The sequence below is a fragment of the Lactuca sativa genome, chromosome 5 (genome assembly GCF_002870075.4).
Source record: "Lactuca sativa cultivar Salinas chromosome 5, Lsat_Salinas_v11, whole genome shotgun sequence".
NCBI lineage: Eukaryota > Viridiplantae > Streptophyta > Magnoliopsida > Asterales > Asteraceae > Lactuca > Lactuca sativa.
The window spans coordinates 62,890,530-62,907,707 of record NC_056627.2 but is presented as its reverse complement, the minus strand read 5'-3'; the positions used below and the strand labels follow the sequence as shown (position 1 = coordinate 62,907,707).

Sequence of the window (17,178 nt, the reverse complement as noted above, 5' to 3'; positions counted from 1 at the left end):
AACAAGCAAGGTAGCCTATAGGGTTCTCATAAGACGTACGAGACTAATAATCAAAAGCTTTGATGTGAATTTTGATGATTATTATGTCCGCAACACTGCTCCCTCCACCGAAACCAAAGCAATCCTGGAATGTGATGTTCCTGACTCTTCGGGTCCATTAAACATAGTTGAAGTTACTATGATGATATTTTCGATCCCTTCGAAAATTCTAAGCTATCTAAAGTTCTTGTATCTCTTGAAACTCAAATGCAGCATGCTGAAGTATTTGATCCTATGTCATCTGATGATGTATCACTTAATACTTCCACCTCACCGGTTGAGGGGGAAAACTCAACTCCAGATCATATTACGGATCGTATTACAACCATTGAGGTTCCTGTATTAAAAGAAGCAGCTCCAATCCCTCTCCGCAGAGGATTTCAACTATCAAACGTTTCTTCGGACTCGGATGAGGAAAACATAGAGAATATCGACACCAGAACTGACCCAAGAGTTCTCACAATTCCAACAATTCAGGGGGAACTTTCTTATGCTCAAGAGGATCTTCCATCAGCAATCCAGGGGGAACCTCTTCCAATCGCTCAAGAAAATGCTAATCTTGCTCCAACCATCCAAGATGATTCCATAGGATGTTCTCAAATCCAGGGGGAACTACTATCTCCAACCGCAGAATCTTCCGATATTAAAGATATTCCCTCCACCGCACTTGCTGATTATCTGCAACCCCGTCTTCACGTATGGACTAAGGACCACCCACCGGGTCAAATCATCGGCAACTCATCCGCAGGTATCCTGACTCGATCTTCCAAGGATTTATCTGATCATTGTCACTATGCAGCATTTATGTCCTCAGTCGAGCCCCAAACAATCAAAGAAGCATTACTAGAACCAGACTGGATATCCACAATGCAAGAAGAAATAAAAGAATTCAAAAGAAACAAAGTGTGGCAACTCGTTCCAAAGCCCAAGGTCACACTATTGTTGGTACTAGATGGGTGTACAAAAACAAGTTGGATGAATTTGGTGTGGTCGTCAGAAACAAAGCAAGGCTAGTTGCCAAGGGATATAGTCAACTTGAAGGTATTAACTATGATGAAACGTATGCTCTGGTGGCATGAATGGAAGCCATCTAAATCTTCTTAGAATACGCAACTCACAAGAACATCAAAGTACATCAAATGGATGTGAAAAGTGCTTTTCTCAACGGTGAATTAAAAGAGGGGGTTTACCTTCAGCAACCTCCGGGCTTCGAAATTCTTGAATTCCCAGACTACTTCTACAAGCTTGAGAAAGTTGTCTACGGTCTAAAGCAAGCTCCAAGAGCATGGTACGAGACACTCTCTGAATTTCTTGTCTCGTCCGGATAGAAAAGAGGGGTGATTGATCCCACTTTATTTAGAAAGGCTAATGGTAATCACCTTATGCTTGTACAAATATATGTGGACGATATCATCTTTGGATCAACTGATCAAGGGTTGGTGGATGAATCTGATAAGGTCATGACCAACAAGTTCAAAATGAGCATGAATAGAGAGATTGACTTCTTTTTAGGACTTCAAGTAAAGCAAATCCCTCAAGGGATATTCATCCATTAGGAGAAATACACCACAAAACTACTAAATAAATACTCGATGGACAATTGTTCTTCGGCCAAGGTCCCCATGGCTTTCAAATATAAGATATCTACCGATCCTTCCGGTGAATCAGTGGATCACAAGACTTATAAAGGAATAATTGGCTCATTGATGTACCCCACCGCAAGTCGACCAGATATTGTCTTCGCAACAGGTGTATGTGCAAGGTACCAGGCTGATCCAAAAATGTCACACATGACCGCAGCAAAGCAGATTCTACGATACTTAAAGGGTAGTAAGACCCTTGGTCTATGGTATCCCGCAGGAAATGACTTCAGCCTACAAGCATTCACAGATGCGGATCATGTTGGATGCAGACTAGATCGAAAAATCACTTTAGGTGGATGTCAATTTCTGGGTGGAAGACTCATCAGTTGGTCGTCAAGAAAAAAAGTTGTGTATCATTGTCTACCGTAGAAGCTGAATATGTGCCCGCAGCCAGCTGTTGTTCACAACTCTTATGGATGAAAACACAACTTATGGACTATGGATACAGAATGTTGCGGATACCAATTTATTGTGACTCTGAAAGTTCTATAGCAATTTCTCACAATCCTATTCATCACTCTAAGACAAAGCATATTGAACTACGGTATCACTTCATCAAAGACCACATCCTGAAAGGTAACATTAAACTAATTTTTGTTCATACTCATGAAGAGATTGCTGATGTATTCACAAAGGCACTTGACTCTACAAAATTCAACAGTTTCTTGCAAATGTTAGGAATGATGAATCTGGACCCACAATTCTTTTTGAATTGATAGGTACCGCGGACCATCCTTGGTCTCTGTTGCGGTCCTAATTAAATTTATTTATGATAGATAGTTTTGGTGTGTCCCAGCTACCACAATATATTCTATGTACCGCAGTATCCCTCTTTCACCGCAACTATATATCTTATCTATCTTTCAATGGTCCTTGTTGATTGTTATTACTAATTTTTGTTCAAGTGTTCTCCTCGGCTCTTCTACTACAGTCATCGAACCATCCATCCACAATGATAAAAGATTCATCCGCAATGAAGTCTCAATTTCTCATATACTTCATAAATTCTTGAAACGTTGTGTGTTATTTAATGATCCTTCATTAAATAAGAAAACCATTCTAAAAAAACATTCTTGGTGTAGCATATAATCGTTTCAATTCTACTTTTCAAATAAACCTTTTGTCAGACCTATTTTAGGTATGATGACAAAAAGAACAGTTTTCCATAAATATTTCTTTTTAAGAAATCCTTTTCCTCTAAACTGTCGCTTCCTATTACCCCAAAACGTCAAATTCGTTACATATTCCTCCTTTATACAACGGATTAACCCCCTCACCACACGTTCTTCAGAGGTGATGGTTTAGGGACTGACATTTCACTAAATGCAACTGCTTTTGGAAAATTTTAAAAAATAAAATAAATCTTTTAATGAATTGTGGCTGAGATTGCTTTCAAATAAAAAAAACCCAAACGTTTTATTTTACCTGACTCTTCTTAGGGTAAAATCAATTAAGTTTTAATCCGCCACTATAAAACCCTCTTTTTCTTCCCAAGAAAGGTTTACATTTTCTAAAAACTCTTAAGACGAACTTCATCTTCTTCATCTTCTTGCACTCAGTTTTCCTGCAAGTTCTTCAAACCTTTTTCAAAATGGTGAAATCGGGTGTCTCAAAGAAGCAATCCAAAGCATTTGTCTCTATTCATCCAACTGGTTCAGACTCCGACTCAAGAAACCAAAATGCCATCGATTGCTTTAATCAATTTTAGGGCAGTGTTTGATGTGCATTCTTCTTACAATGATCCAATCAAGTTGATGATCAAGTTTTTGTCAAATCATCCATTGTTCGGTCCTTTTGACACTTTCACAGACGTAGTTCCACTGTCCACACTCTACAAATGTGTTTTCTCTGCATATCGCCCCCTCAACAACCTTCAGGAGGTGCATCAGAATCTGGTGAATGATTCTTTGGTTATTCTGACCAAAGAAAAGTTTCTCAACCCCATTAATCTGTTAGTTCATCCTTCAACAAAGGTCTTCACCCCAAGCACGACCGATGTCTTATCTACACTCTACCAAATGGGATACCAAAAGAAGCTCAAAGGCGTAGGTGAATTCAAGAAGAATCAGTTGCCTGCGGTATGGCAGTTTGTTTGCCACTTCTTCATCTGCAGTCTGTCTGGCAGGACAGAAGGCACTGATAACATGGGCCTCAGACTGTTAGAGTTGGTATGGAGCATCTTCACTGTCCACGATGTCAACTACGGTCAGATTTTGTTAGATGAATTCCTGCAGTACATTCCCAAAGAAATTCCAATAGAAAGTCCTATCGAACTCACATTTGCAAGATTCTGGTCTCTATGTATCTCCGATCTACATGTTGATGCAGGTCTGAGCATGGGCAACGATATCAACCTCTTTATCACTAGAGATCTTAAAAGGTACAACCCCTCTAAAGATCAATCTCTTTTTGGACCTATTAGACGACTTCCGGTCCACATTCTGTTCACACTTGGACTTGAAACCACTAATGTTTTAGATCACTTAAAGGCTACGGAAGGTATTGACCCATACCTTCCTACCCCGCCTCTACCTAGTTAGAACATACAAACCTAAACCCCACCCATCAATCCTGATAGTACCGCAGCCCCATCCTCTACTACTCTATCAAACATGCCTTTATCACAAAGGGTAAATAAATTTTCCTCAGCTAACCAAGGCCCCTGCAACATCTCCAAGAAACATGGAACCCCAAAGAAGAAGGATACTTCCAGGAACCCTGAACCCTACAAGAAAAGGAAACTCAAACCAATTGTGCCTTCAAATGACGAATCAAATGATGATTATGATGATGACGCACAACCCATTGCAATCCTCAAGAAACGAAAAACCCAATCCACAGACCAAATGCGTGACCGGACTGATACCGCGGTCTCTCAAAAGGGTCCGGTAGTCCTTGGGGTGGCCGCAGACCCATTCAACATCACAATCGAATTCCTCTCAGACACAGAAAGTGTGTTTGTTTCAACTATTCGTGGGGACTCACCCCCAGCTCAATCCCAAGGGGATGCAACTGGTTCTCGCCCTAAGGTCTCCAGGGCTTCCCGTCTACATTTCTTTTCTCCTGAGGAGTTGAACTCCATTCTTTTGTCTGTAACCCATACACTTCAAAAACCTTCCCAACCGCAGGGCACTTCTTTTGCCCTTGCCAGAACTGAGCCGAGGCCAAACTTGACCACGAGTCAAGGAGACCGAGGAAGCTCAGGATATCCTACTCCGCTTCAATCTTTTCCAGGTGGTTTAGGCACGGTGAGCACAATGGTGTAACGATCCGTGAACCCAAGGGACACCTCGGTGCGATTTCAAGGAATTGACGATATTGATCTCAATGACTCATGGAGTACTTACAAGCCATCAAAAGAAGTTGAAGTAAAGAAATATGCCGCTTTCCGTAGGGCATTTCAAGCAAGAAAGGATCGTCAAACCAAGCAGCTTCAACAAAAACAGCTAGAAATTCAAAAAGTGGCCAAGTACTAGGCAGACGCAATTAACATCGCCAACACCATAACCACTATTCTGAAAGTGCAGGAGTGGATGTCCAACATGGTTGAGACAGTCCGCAATGCTCAGACCACTCCCGGTGATCAAGGTACTTCAAGAATCCCTCCAACTACAAATGCTCAAACTTCTCAAGACGATGGCACCGCAATCGAAGTCAGCTCCGCACCTACATTTGGGTTCGATGACTTTGATCTCAATGAGGTAAATCAACCTGCTCCTTCTGATGACGATTTAATGATTTTTGATGAAGAAGAAGTTTCAAGTGGCTCTCAACACTCCACCTCCAAGCCCAAAGATAAGAAGAAGAAAAAGAAGAAGAAGAAGAAGAAGAAGAAGAAGAAGAAGAAGAAGAAGAAGAAGAAGAAGAAGAAGAAGAAGAAGAAGAAGAAGAAGAAGAAGAAGAAGAAGAAGAAGATTGTTGTCTCAAGAAGAAGTAGATCAGATTCTTGCTTTGGTCAATCCCAATCAATCGCAACCTAAAAACATTCCAGGAACGTAGTCCTTAATTGAAAGAATCGAAAGACTGGAAACTCATGAACGACTGGTTGCTAAGCGAATTTCTCTGAAAGTTGAAATGGGGATTCGTTCTTTGGACACAAGTCGCAAGGTTGACCATCAGCAATTTATGGCTACTGCGGAGCACCTCATCTCTAAGGTATCTGCAATCAAAGCACACCTTCAAACTGACATTGCGGATCAATCAACACACTCAAATAAGCTGATAGATGAAATTCATACTGCCTATGATTCCACCATCTCGGTCCTTCAATCTATGATCAACAGTCTTTGACGTTCACTATCTTCAAACTTTCATTGTCTAGAGATCCTTCAACTTACCAAAGAGATTCATCGCTTACTTTTCAACACCACCATTCCCAACAATCAGCAACTGGCTGGTGCACTTAAAGATCAATTTGACAATGTGTGTGCTAAATTCGATGGTCTTAAGCAATGGCTTGAGGAATCCCCGGCTCTGCATTCCTCAAGAGGGGGAAGTGATGAAGACCATCATTCAGAGAGCATATCTCATCAACATAGAAGCTCTCCTGTTATTAATGAAAGAACTCCTTCATCGCAACATCAAACTCCACCGCAACAACAGTCACCACTGCAACAGGAAATCATTCAAGAATCTAATCATAAGCAACCAGAAACTCCTCCCCACTTCAAAGATTTAGCATCCAACATGTCATCCGAACACTCAAATGACTCTCCCACAACAAAACAAAAGAAAGAAGACTGGAAAGCATCCAAATTTGCTGAGCTTATTTGGAGAGAAAACGGATTCGACATCACCATGGATGAATCCTTAGTCAATTCTTGGATCAATCCTCACTGCAGATTGCTGGATGATGACTACAAACCCCACCTCACCTTTGTTGAACCCCCATCTGACGGTTACAAGGATGTTCCAATATCCCCCAATGCAAAATACTTCACTGTATTTGAGCAATTTGACCGCAACTTACCTGATCACAAGAGACTGCCCATGGAATTTGAAAGACTTAATCGATTCCATGCAAAACATGCTTCCTCAATAGAGAAAATATGGTCTAACGGTAGACCATCCGCCGTCAAGAACTTCAAACCCAGGAAATTCATGAAAGCTGACTTCATCCAGTATACTTTTACAAGAAGGAATCAGGACTACGTCCGCACCCAAGCTGACTTCCCATGTATGAATCCAGAAGAAGTATTCGTGATAGCAAAGGTGTTCCAAAACAAAGCAAAAAAGTACCCAAAGATGAATATAGCGTTTGAAAGGGCAAGCACATTCCTAAGGGAAACCGTCTGTGACTTCGCAAAGGCTGATGCAGACATTCACCCTGTCCTGGCCAAAAAGTTCGATCTACCACTACTAGATCTAGCACCAATGTTGACTAAAGGATATCAATAGAGATATATGGGTGCAATAAACTTCCCAGATCTTGGAGTCATTTTCAAAAAAAAAAAAAAAAAAACTCAATGAAACCAAATATTTTATCCCTATGACTGCCATGAATCGTCTCACAAGGAAGTAAATTGAAGTTTGTCGAACCGCAGTTCAAAAGTCCAAACACACAACTGCCGAAGTCAGGTTCGAAATTTTAAGAAGGATCACCTGGTTAGAAAATATAAGAAAGTTTTCCTAAAACTTGATAATTGAAGAAAAAGTTGAAGAGGTCACTTAGCGGAAATTGTTGAATCATAAAAGTGACCCTCTTCAACTTGACCTACCACAGCCCCTTGAAGATCCGCAGTCAAGTCAGTTCAGCAACCGCATCCAAAGTTATCATCATCAGCAGCTCACTATCTAGTTTTCTTAGTTTAGCCTTTTATCTGCTTTTCTTAGAATACTCTCTTTTATCCAGTATGCCTTGCATGGCTACGTTTAGATAGATGAACAAGTGTAACCTTTGAGTCTCTATATATAGGACTCAATCTTTCTTAACTTAATATATATCTGATAACACTTCGCATCTTAAATCTCATATCTTGTGTTATTACTCTCATCTCTTTCTTACTCTTTAAACTCAGTATATTGTAACTGAACATCATCTCTCTTCGGAGTAAGTCATTCTTGACTTAATCACTAAGCTTGATCTCATTTACTAACTTGGTTTGAATGCATTCCTTGTTAAGAATCAACTTACGTGTATACTTGATATACTACCTGTTGTCATTATATTTCCTTACATTTCCGCATCTAACTCTCTAATTATCTAACTCTAACTTATTTTTATTATTGTTGAGCCTTTAGATCCTTTGAGATTAACTATTCCGCAACTATACTTGTTCTAACGTTTGTTCTAGTGTGTCTCAAGTTTTTCTCTCAACAGTTCAATTAGTTAGTCGTCATAAATCGGAAATCAAGAAACAACAAATGGATAGAGAGAATGATTATAATCCATGTCTCAGTCCATATGTTATCTAGAATGGAGGAATATATGATCCCTTATCTAATGGACAAGTCATTGACTAGGTCAGAGTTCAACAGTGGGTTTAAGAGCTACGATTGCTACTCGGGTTTTGGAGTCATACGTAATAATAGTTTTAGCCTTATCCAAGTGGGAAACTGTTGGATTAGTGTCTAAGTCCATAACTAAAATTGGTATGTACTTGACCCGATTTGGCAAGGTCCATATGGGTTGCACTTCACCGAAACAATTTATATGGATAGTCCTTTGAGAATAGTATGTTTATGATTTATATTAATATATTATAAGTTCAAATATATTAATATGGAATCATATTATTTAATTAGTATTGATCAAGAATTAATTTAGTGATCAAAAAGGAACTACTTAAATATGGACTCTTATATATATATATATATATATATATATATATATATATATATATATAGCATGGGCCAAGTTCATTTAGGTTGGGCTAAGCTTGCATGGATAGTCCATGGAGTTTTTAACCCATGGATCCTATGTAAATGAAAGGTCATGGGTATTAAGGTTTACATGAATGTAACCCTAATCCTCCATACTATATAAAGAGGTCTTTGGCACATGAAATGGCACTAGTGTGTGAGGATACAAAGGTGGGACGATTTCTAGTGTGCATTCTATTCTCTCAAGTTTTCCAAGGTGTTTTTGGTGATTTGTGATTCCACTTGAGGCTTCCACACTATTGGGGATAAGCTCTTAAATTTCAAGACTTCAAGCTACATCAAAAGGTATGTCATCTAACTAGGCTTTTGTAGTATAGTAGCTTCATATTATGCTAGTTAGGATGAAACCTTGGAATATTGAATATTTGCATGTATAATAGAGAAAAAATAGATCCAAGGTTTATAGGGTTGCATGTACACCATAGGAGTGTTAGAATGCTCAAAACCCATCAGTTATGTCCTACTTACTTGCATACACTACACATAATTTTTTCCCAGCCTTTGAAACAGTGTGTCTTGCACCCTTTTCACTTGCATCCTTTCTTCTATTAACTTTAGGTCTACATTGCATTTTTCTCTTCAATGGTGGAAATGGTGCTATGAATTCAGTAGATGGGCACATATTTCTATCATTCATGCCACGCATTGGATACTTGTAAGTGTTCCTGTAAATTGCTCCATATTACATTGGATCCACAACACTACCAACATCTCTATTTAGGTATGAGATAGTTGCAACTGAATGCACACATCCATACCTATTTAGTTACCACACTCTACATGAACATGTCTTCTTATCTAGATCCACAACATAGGAATCTACCAAATTTCTTGTTTCAAACTGGTTAAAACCAGTTGGTAAAACCTGCCAATACATGTTTAAATTGTATTGAAGTGAGTATATAGTGTAAGTAATCAATTAAAATTCAAAACTAAAGTAAATACCTTTGAGCTCTTTTCAACTGATTCAGTAGGATTGTAATAGGTGGACATGGTTTATAATCAGGCCATGAACAACCTTTGATGGTCAGATTGAATTGCTTCTCCATAAAATACAACCTAATTTCTTCTAACATTGTGATTATTGGTTTTTTCTTGAATCCCTAATGACATTGTTAAAAATTTCAGATAATTCATTTTCAACTGCATCACACATCCTGCCCTCTAGAAAGAAAGCTCTACACCATTTATTTCGGTTCTTTTCCATAAGGTAATCAAATGTTGTAGGATTAAGGAGTTAGATTTCCTTCATACCTGCAGTGAATAAAGGCTCAGTGGATGCCTTGCATTCCTTCCAAAACATCCTCTCATAATGTACACCACTGAATCTTTTCCAGAAGTTGACAACAATATGCCTTGTTCACTGTCTTTGTTCAGCAGTAGGCAATACCTCCTTCACATCCTCTAACAACCCCTACACAATTTAAGGTCGTTTGTTAAGATAATACAAATTCTGCAACATCACAAAAATACAATCCAAAAATTTCGTTTTTAAATCATTAATAAAACCATATATATCATCATCATCGTATAAAAACCATGAACCAAGTATCTCAAAACATCATGACAAATATTGTGTCAAAATCATATGAGAAAATATCAGAGTCTAAAACAATCCTAGGCTGAAACTGTGGTGTGTGCCATGCGATCATCCCGAGCCCTTCCCTTTGCTAGTGGAAGTACCTGAAACCAAAACTGAAAACTGTAAGCATGAAGCTTAGTGAGTTCCCCAAACTACCACATACCATACACATATAACATATAACTAATAGATACGGGCCCCACCTACACGCATGGAGATACGGGCCCCACACACACTCTGCTAGCTGGGAGATACAGGCCCCGCCCACACTCCGCTGACTCTGAGATACGGGCCCCGCCCACACTTAGCTACTTCGAGATATGGGCCCTGCCCATACTCGGCTACTATAAGATACAGGCCCCGCCCACACTCAGCTACTAAACAAACATACAAGTATCACACAGACAACAAGTATAACTAAATCTATCAGTCAGGCATATATCCATAATCAAACTAAACTGTAAGATACGGGCCCCAACCACACTCGGCTACTATGAGATACGGGCCTCGCCCACACTTAGCTACTAACATATCATATTGCAGGCCGGCCTTGGTGCCTTAGACCCGTTCCTACTGAAGGAAACTCACCTCGCAAGACTGACTGCTGAAAACTCAGGTGAGGAATCCTTGTCTGCTGCTCCAGCGACTCTTTTGCTATAAATTCCATAATAACACTTAATCAAAATCTAATAACCCTTCATTGGATAAAATGACCATTTTACCCCTAGTCAAAGTCAACATCCTGGTCAAAGTCAACCTTCTGGGTTGACCAACTCGTCGAGTTCTATAACTCAGAAATCCTGGAATCGCGACTCAACTCGCCGAGTCGCTCCACCAACTCGTCGAGTCTTATCGAGCTGCTCAGTCACGACTTGGCTAATCCACTCGTTGAGTCCCTCTACAGACTCGTCGAGTTCTACTATAAACTAGAATCGAGACAACACGACTTGACTCGTCGAGATCCCTTATGGACTCGACGAGTCCTTCTGTCTGTTTGTCCATCTTAACAGATTAAGCCCCTATCTTCTACATCCAAGGTCCTTAGTTCGTTTTCCCACTGGAAAGGCCTTTCTAAGGGTAAAGTTTCCAACTTTACCCGTTCATAACTATTCTTAAAGGGTTTAGACAAAACCCTAGTTCCTTAAAGACATGGAACTTGTCCAAAAAGCCTTAAAATCTCAAATACACGCATGCAAACCTAGATCTAGGGTTTTAATATCTGTTGGACACATAAATTTCTGAGTTTTTCTTCCATGCATGGTCTTTTAGGGCTAAAAAGTCCATGAACTTGCTTAGAAGCTTGCATGGGGCTTCCATGGTCATAAAGTTTGCATCTTTATGCCATGGAACCCTTCTTAGATCCTAGATCTAAGATATAAGTCACTTGGGACGTCCTAACCCCAAGGACCAAGGTTCTTGAACCAAAACCTTCATAAAATGGTAACAAATAGATCTAAGAGAAGAATGATCAAGTTGGAAACTTGATTACCAGAAAATGTAGCAAATGGAGTGTAGTTCCTGGATCTACTCCTTCCCTCTTAAGTCTTCTATCTTCTACTTCTTCCACAAACTTCAAAATGCACAAATAACAAATAACTCAAGATCACTTAAGGCGGATTAAGGTTTCGAGATTAGGGTTTGGAGGTGATATAGGCTGGGATGGAGGCCATATATGATGCTTAAATAGGGTGCAAACCCTAAAGATTAGGGTTTCATCCAGCTTGTCCTACTCGTCGAGTCAGGCATGCGACTCGTCGAGTAGCTCACTTAAAATCCGCTCATGAACTACCTTCTACTCGACAAGTCAGGGCTACCAACTCGTCGATTCCTCCTTTCAAAATAATTAATTAATTAATTAAATGTGTACCATGGAACCGGGCATTACAAATTCATTAAGAAATTACATTAAGTTGTATAGTAAGTGAGATACCTTATGTTGATCTGGCATCAAGGTAAAACCAAAAACTTTTGCCATTTCTAAGTCATCTTTAAGATTCTCCAAAAAAAACCATTTCCAGATTTATTTGTTTTCCACACAAACAACTGCCCATGCTATTGAGAAAATATCATTGTTAGCATCCCTTCCTACGACACATATCAAATCTCCACTACATTACCCCCTTAAAGAAACAACCATTTAGGTTTATTACTCTTCTACAACTGTCTTTCCAACATTGCTTCAGCCCCTCAAAACATATATAAAACTTACTAAAATATGTCTTCCCATCAGGCATATTGTTTCCATCCATTTTGACAATTGATCATGGATTGGATCTTCTTATTTCCTCACCATATGACCAAAGCTTGGCATAATGCTCAACTAGTGTGCCTTAAATTAGTTCAATTGCATATTTCTTTTCTCTCCTACACTGCCCCATACTTACATCAATTCCAAAATTCTGTTTCACTTCTTCATTAAGTAGCCTAACACTCGTTTTTTTGTTTTCTTTTAAAATTGTGTTATGAAATGGATACCAATCCATGCATAGTTAACAATTGAACTCATTTTGAAATTTTTTGCACAATTATGCTCATCTATAAATAACTTAATCTGGAAACAATTTTCTTCACTCATCCATGAAGCCCACAATCTAAACTTGTACTACCTTTAACACATTTAACTAAAAATCTCCTACTATCATTTTTTGTAGCATGATTGATAACCTTTAGCAACATCATAATTACACAAGATATGTTTAACTGTTTAAGACTTTCAAATCTCATTCCTAACACATTCTTTTGCTTTTTCCAATGAATATTTTCATTAAAAGTTGTTACCTCCTCAAGAATTGGCGCGTTTTCATCCATCTGATCATATGGATCCTCATGAGGTGGATTGTCTGGGGTCGGCTGCTCCTTGGGGAAGAGCTTGTTAAAAAACACATCATTCAAGGTCTTGTTTACTGGAATGCAAACAACATTTGCAATGTTATCATCTGAATTACCTTGCACTTGCACTTCATCTAGGTCAATGCCACCTTTTGTCTCAACATGCAACACTTCACCTACACCAGAAAACTTGTCCTCGGGGGTGCATACTTCAGCTTGCACATCAAGAATCTGTTGATGGATATTGACACCAACATGATCCATGTATACAAAAATTACACAACCACAATTATACCCTACTTCGATCAACTCCTGGTAGTCTTTTTCAGTTGCTATTATCCTCAATCCATCAAGGAACTCACTATCAAGCATGTAAAAGTACACATTAACACATGTATCGTTTGCGAATGTTTGAATGAACAATATAAATTTGTTTTTGTCCGTTCCAGCAAAATCGACATCCTCAAACCTCTACTCCTCTCAATCTGAGTAATTGATCACTGGGTACCTCATAAACATACTAATAAAATGAAGATCGATCTTCATGTAGACGACCATAGCAAGAATCCAATGGAGAGTTTTTTTCGAGGAACGATAGAAGAAAATAGAAGAAAGGGGCAGAAGAAAGCGACTACACAAGAATGTAGCTTCTAGAGGAAGGGTTACGTATCTTATTTAACGATACATTATGTGGCATCTAATTTGCTGTATGAGTTGGCTTTTTTATGACATGTACAACATAACCGGATGATTGGGAAGAGGGTCACCGGGTGACCCCTTCACTTTCTAGAAAATGGCCTTAAAATCTGGTAAAATGTGAATTCATACCCTTATAAAGCCAAAAAATAACAATAGGGACCTTTTAAACCAAAATGTGTAAGTTCATGGGGGTTATAGTGACATTTTCCCAAGTTAATACGTTGTGTATAAAATCATAAGTTAATATGTTTTTGTTTTCTACATTAGCAAATAAACTTCCTCAAATAAACTTCCTCCCCCCTTCCTGCCACTTAGGAAAGTAAAAGAGCTAGTCGGACCGAGCATGAGAATAAGACTTGTTTCTAGTCTAATGCTTAAAGCTTCATGACAGATATTATAAAAATGACCAACACTATTAAATTAAACCTAAGAAAAAACTGTTAGTGAGCATATGGATCGAACTAACCCTAAACCATAATTGATGACTCGAGAGGACCGATAACCAGACCGTTTGCCTGCATCGGTGCCGTTTTCTGATCAGTTACCAGGTTGGAACCGATACATGTGTTCATGCAGTTTGTACAAGTAGATAATATTGAAACAAAAAATAATTCAACTTTGATACTTTGTGTTCCGAGGACTGTAATTCAATCAATATGTAACCAAATAATGTGTTTATATAGTCCAAAATAAAGTACAAATAGTAAACTACATGTTGGAAAAAAAATTCATGTCATTCCAACTTCAACCAAATGAGTTATGGAAAATTTAAAGAAGAGGATAGTTTGTCTATAATGTTGAAACAAAAAACAATTTAGCTTGGTATTCCAGCTGTAAGTTGTAGGCACGGAGGCTCGGGATGAGCGGTTGGGTTGAGGCGGTAAGGCCAATAAACCTGGTATAGTTGAGCATTTCAATTTGATGACTGAAAGGGCCCATTGCTTATTTATCTGTTGGTTATGTGTGGTATTTGAGGGGAAACTCACTAAGTTTTAGCTTATCCAGTTTCTCATCGGTGTCTATAAGAAGGCGAAGACGTGATTATACACACTTATCAACAACATTGAGGATTCCACGTTTTCTATAATACTCATATTTTAAATAAATGTAATTTGGAATAAATGGTTTTTCTTAATAATAGATTTATAAATTGGAAGGTTTTACCTAAATAAAAATAAAAAATTTTGAGTTGTTAAATGAGACTTTACAACAATCAACAATTGTATAAGACTGTAATATTTCTAAACTTTTTTTTTTTTGTAAAATTACAATATTTAAGAAAATAATTTATGCTAATGACCTGGGTGGTCGACTAGGTTTCCCCTCTTAGGTCATCCTTATAAAGACCTATAAATATATATTGGGATATATGTTGGATTTTGAGTGAGCATAACAGAATGCTTTGAAGTATTTAAACATTATTCTAAATAAGATATTTATAAAGGCTAATATCAAATGTGATATGAAACTTATAAGGGAGGAGGAAGTCGTTCCCACTGAATCCACTGCCACATCAGCTTTTCTTTTTGATTTTTCTTCTTCTTTCCGAACCCACAACACATGGAAATCCTATCTTTTTCAACCCACTCAATTAAAAAAAAAATACTAAACAACTAAGGTACAAGTCTTAAAACATACGGTACAAGAGAAAATGAGAGAGAGAGAGAGAGAGAGAGAGAGAGAGAGAAAGTAGAGAGAGAGGATGAAGTGGGTTCGTAAAACCAATTAAACAACCCGTCGAAGAGGGAATGGTACCGACAGTAACTCTATTGTTAATTAAGATTTTACCTTGATTATTTTGTATATTTTTTTTTAATTGAATGGGTTGAGAAAGATAGGATTTCCGTGTGTCGTGGGTTCTGAAAGATGAAAAAAAAAATCAAAGAGAAAAGCTGATGTGGCAATGGGTTCGGTGGGTTCAATGGAAACGACTCCTCCCTAATGGACGCATACAGTGAAAATTGGATTTGTTCTTCTCATATACTTATCGTTAAAAAAAATCTAATTATATCATTTCTTTTATATAGTATTTTTATTTTGATTTCAATATATTTTAGAATAGTTTTGAGTTCAATATTTGACATACTTTTACTATAGCTGAAAATATAATTTTGAGCTTTATTGACATCTACCTTTTGGCTATTTTGGGCCAACATAAAGTCAAAGCAGAGAATTTATTTGACCATGGTACACCTTTGTTTTGAGTGGTACGATGGGATACTAAAGGTGACCCATCTAACGTCAGAAATGATTTGCGAAATTTTAAATGTTAAATTTCAAAACTTTGACTCCAAAGTTGTATGAATTCTCAAATCTTTCCAAGTGTCTCATGCTTCAATTTTGTAAGGTAAAGTGACTAAATAGGTAATAATGTTTGTCTCGATTAAGTGTTTGATACATAATATATGTTTTTCTATGCGCCGACTTTACAAAGAGAAAAAAAAAAAAGAATTACAAATTGTTAAAGGACTTAATGTCTTAATACATTAAGCTAGATTTTGTTTTGTCTGAACTCATTAAATTATTCCGTTCGAATCAAGTAAAGATGAAACAATCACATATAACTTTCCAAATTACGTTAACCTCAAATATTAAGGCTTAAAAAATATTTTTTAAAAAAGAAAAAAACACTAACAATGCTTGTCTATGAAAATTGCCAATTTTTAAAAGGCATCATTAATGGTCAATAAATCCATCATTCAAGATTATGGCACAATATCAATAGTACCATTTTCAATCTGCTAAATCTTACTATTACTTAAAAAGCGACTTATTCGATAATCTATGAAATCAGAATCATGATCATTAGCTTTTTTATACAAACCATAAAGTGTGAATGTGAACTAAAGTTGATCAATTCAATGCATTGTACAACTTTATTATATGATGTGCAAGCCATTAGAGCATGCTTTCCCACTAGAATTCACGATTTCTCAAAGAAAATTGGTTTGATTAATTTAAGCTATAGTACAATACTTTTTCCATATAAAAATATATTATTCCAAGTATGGTCAAACAACCAGTCACAAAAGAACCAAAATAATCTTTGTTTATCTTCCAAAGTGGAAACAAGAACATCTTTCACATTTCACAAGAAACAGAATCCAATTCTGAAAGCATCGGCATCTCTAATTACAAACTAATTTTAGTAAAAACCAAAATCATGATAAACTTCTTGAAATTGCCTTTAAAGATACAAAGCAAATGAGATATTATTATTATTATTATTATCATAATCATTTTTGCACTCATCTAAAAATTTTAATTACTTTTTGAAGTCAATGAATCAAATTCCTCACTAGAGACAATCCTGATTTGCTAATCACATATACCATGAATCTTGGAGATAAATTGACATCGTGCATATTTCAAGCAAGATTACTCGAAAAATGACCAAACTATCCTTCAAAAACGCATGTGAGCACTCATTTCCATGACCTTGATGGAAAAAAAAATAAACAAAACAAAAAACAAATGGGTCCTTCTAAGAATGTATGCTCAACA

The 17,178-nt window shown here is 37.5% G+C and overlaps 1 protein-coding gene across 1 annotated transcript; it reads left to right on the top strand.

Moving 5' to 3' along the window:
- Positions 1–1,661: 1,661 nt before the first annotated feature.
- Positions 1,662–2,051, top strand: LOC111880948 (uncharacterized mitochondrial protein AtMg00810-like). Its single transcript, XM_023877362.1, has one exon. It carries the CDS (start codon positions 1,662–1,664, stop codon positions 2,049–2,051), a length of 390 nt encoding a protein of 129 aa, XP_023733130.1.
- Positions 2,052–17,178: the final 15,127 nt, after the last annotated feature.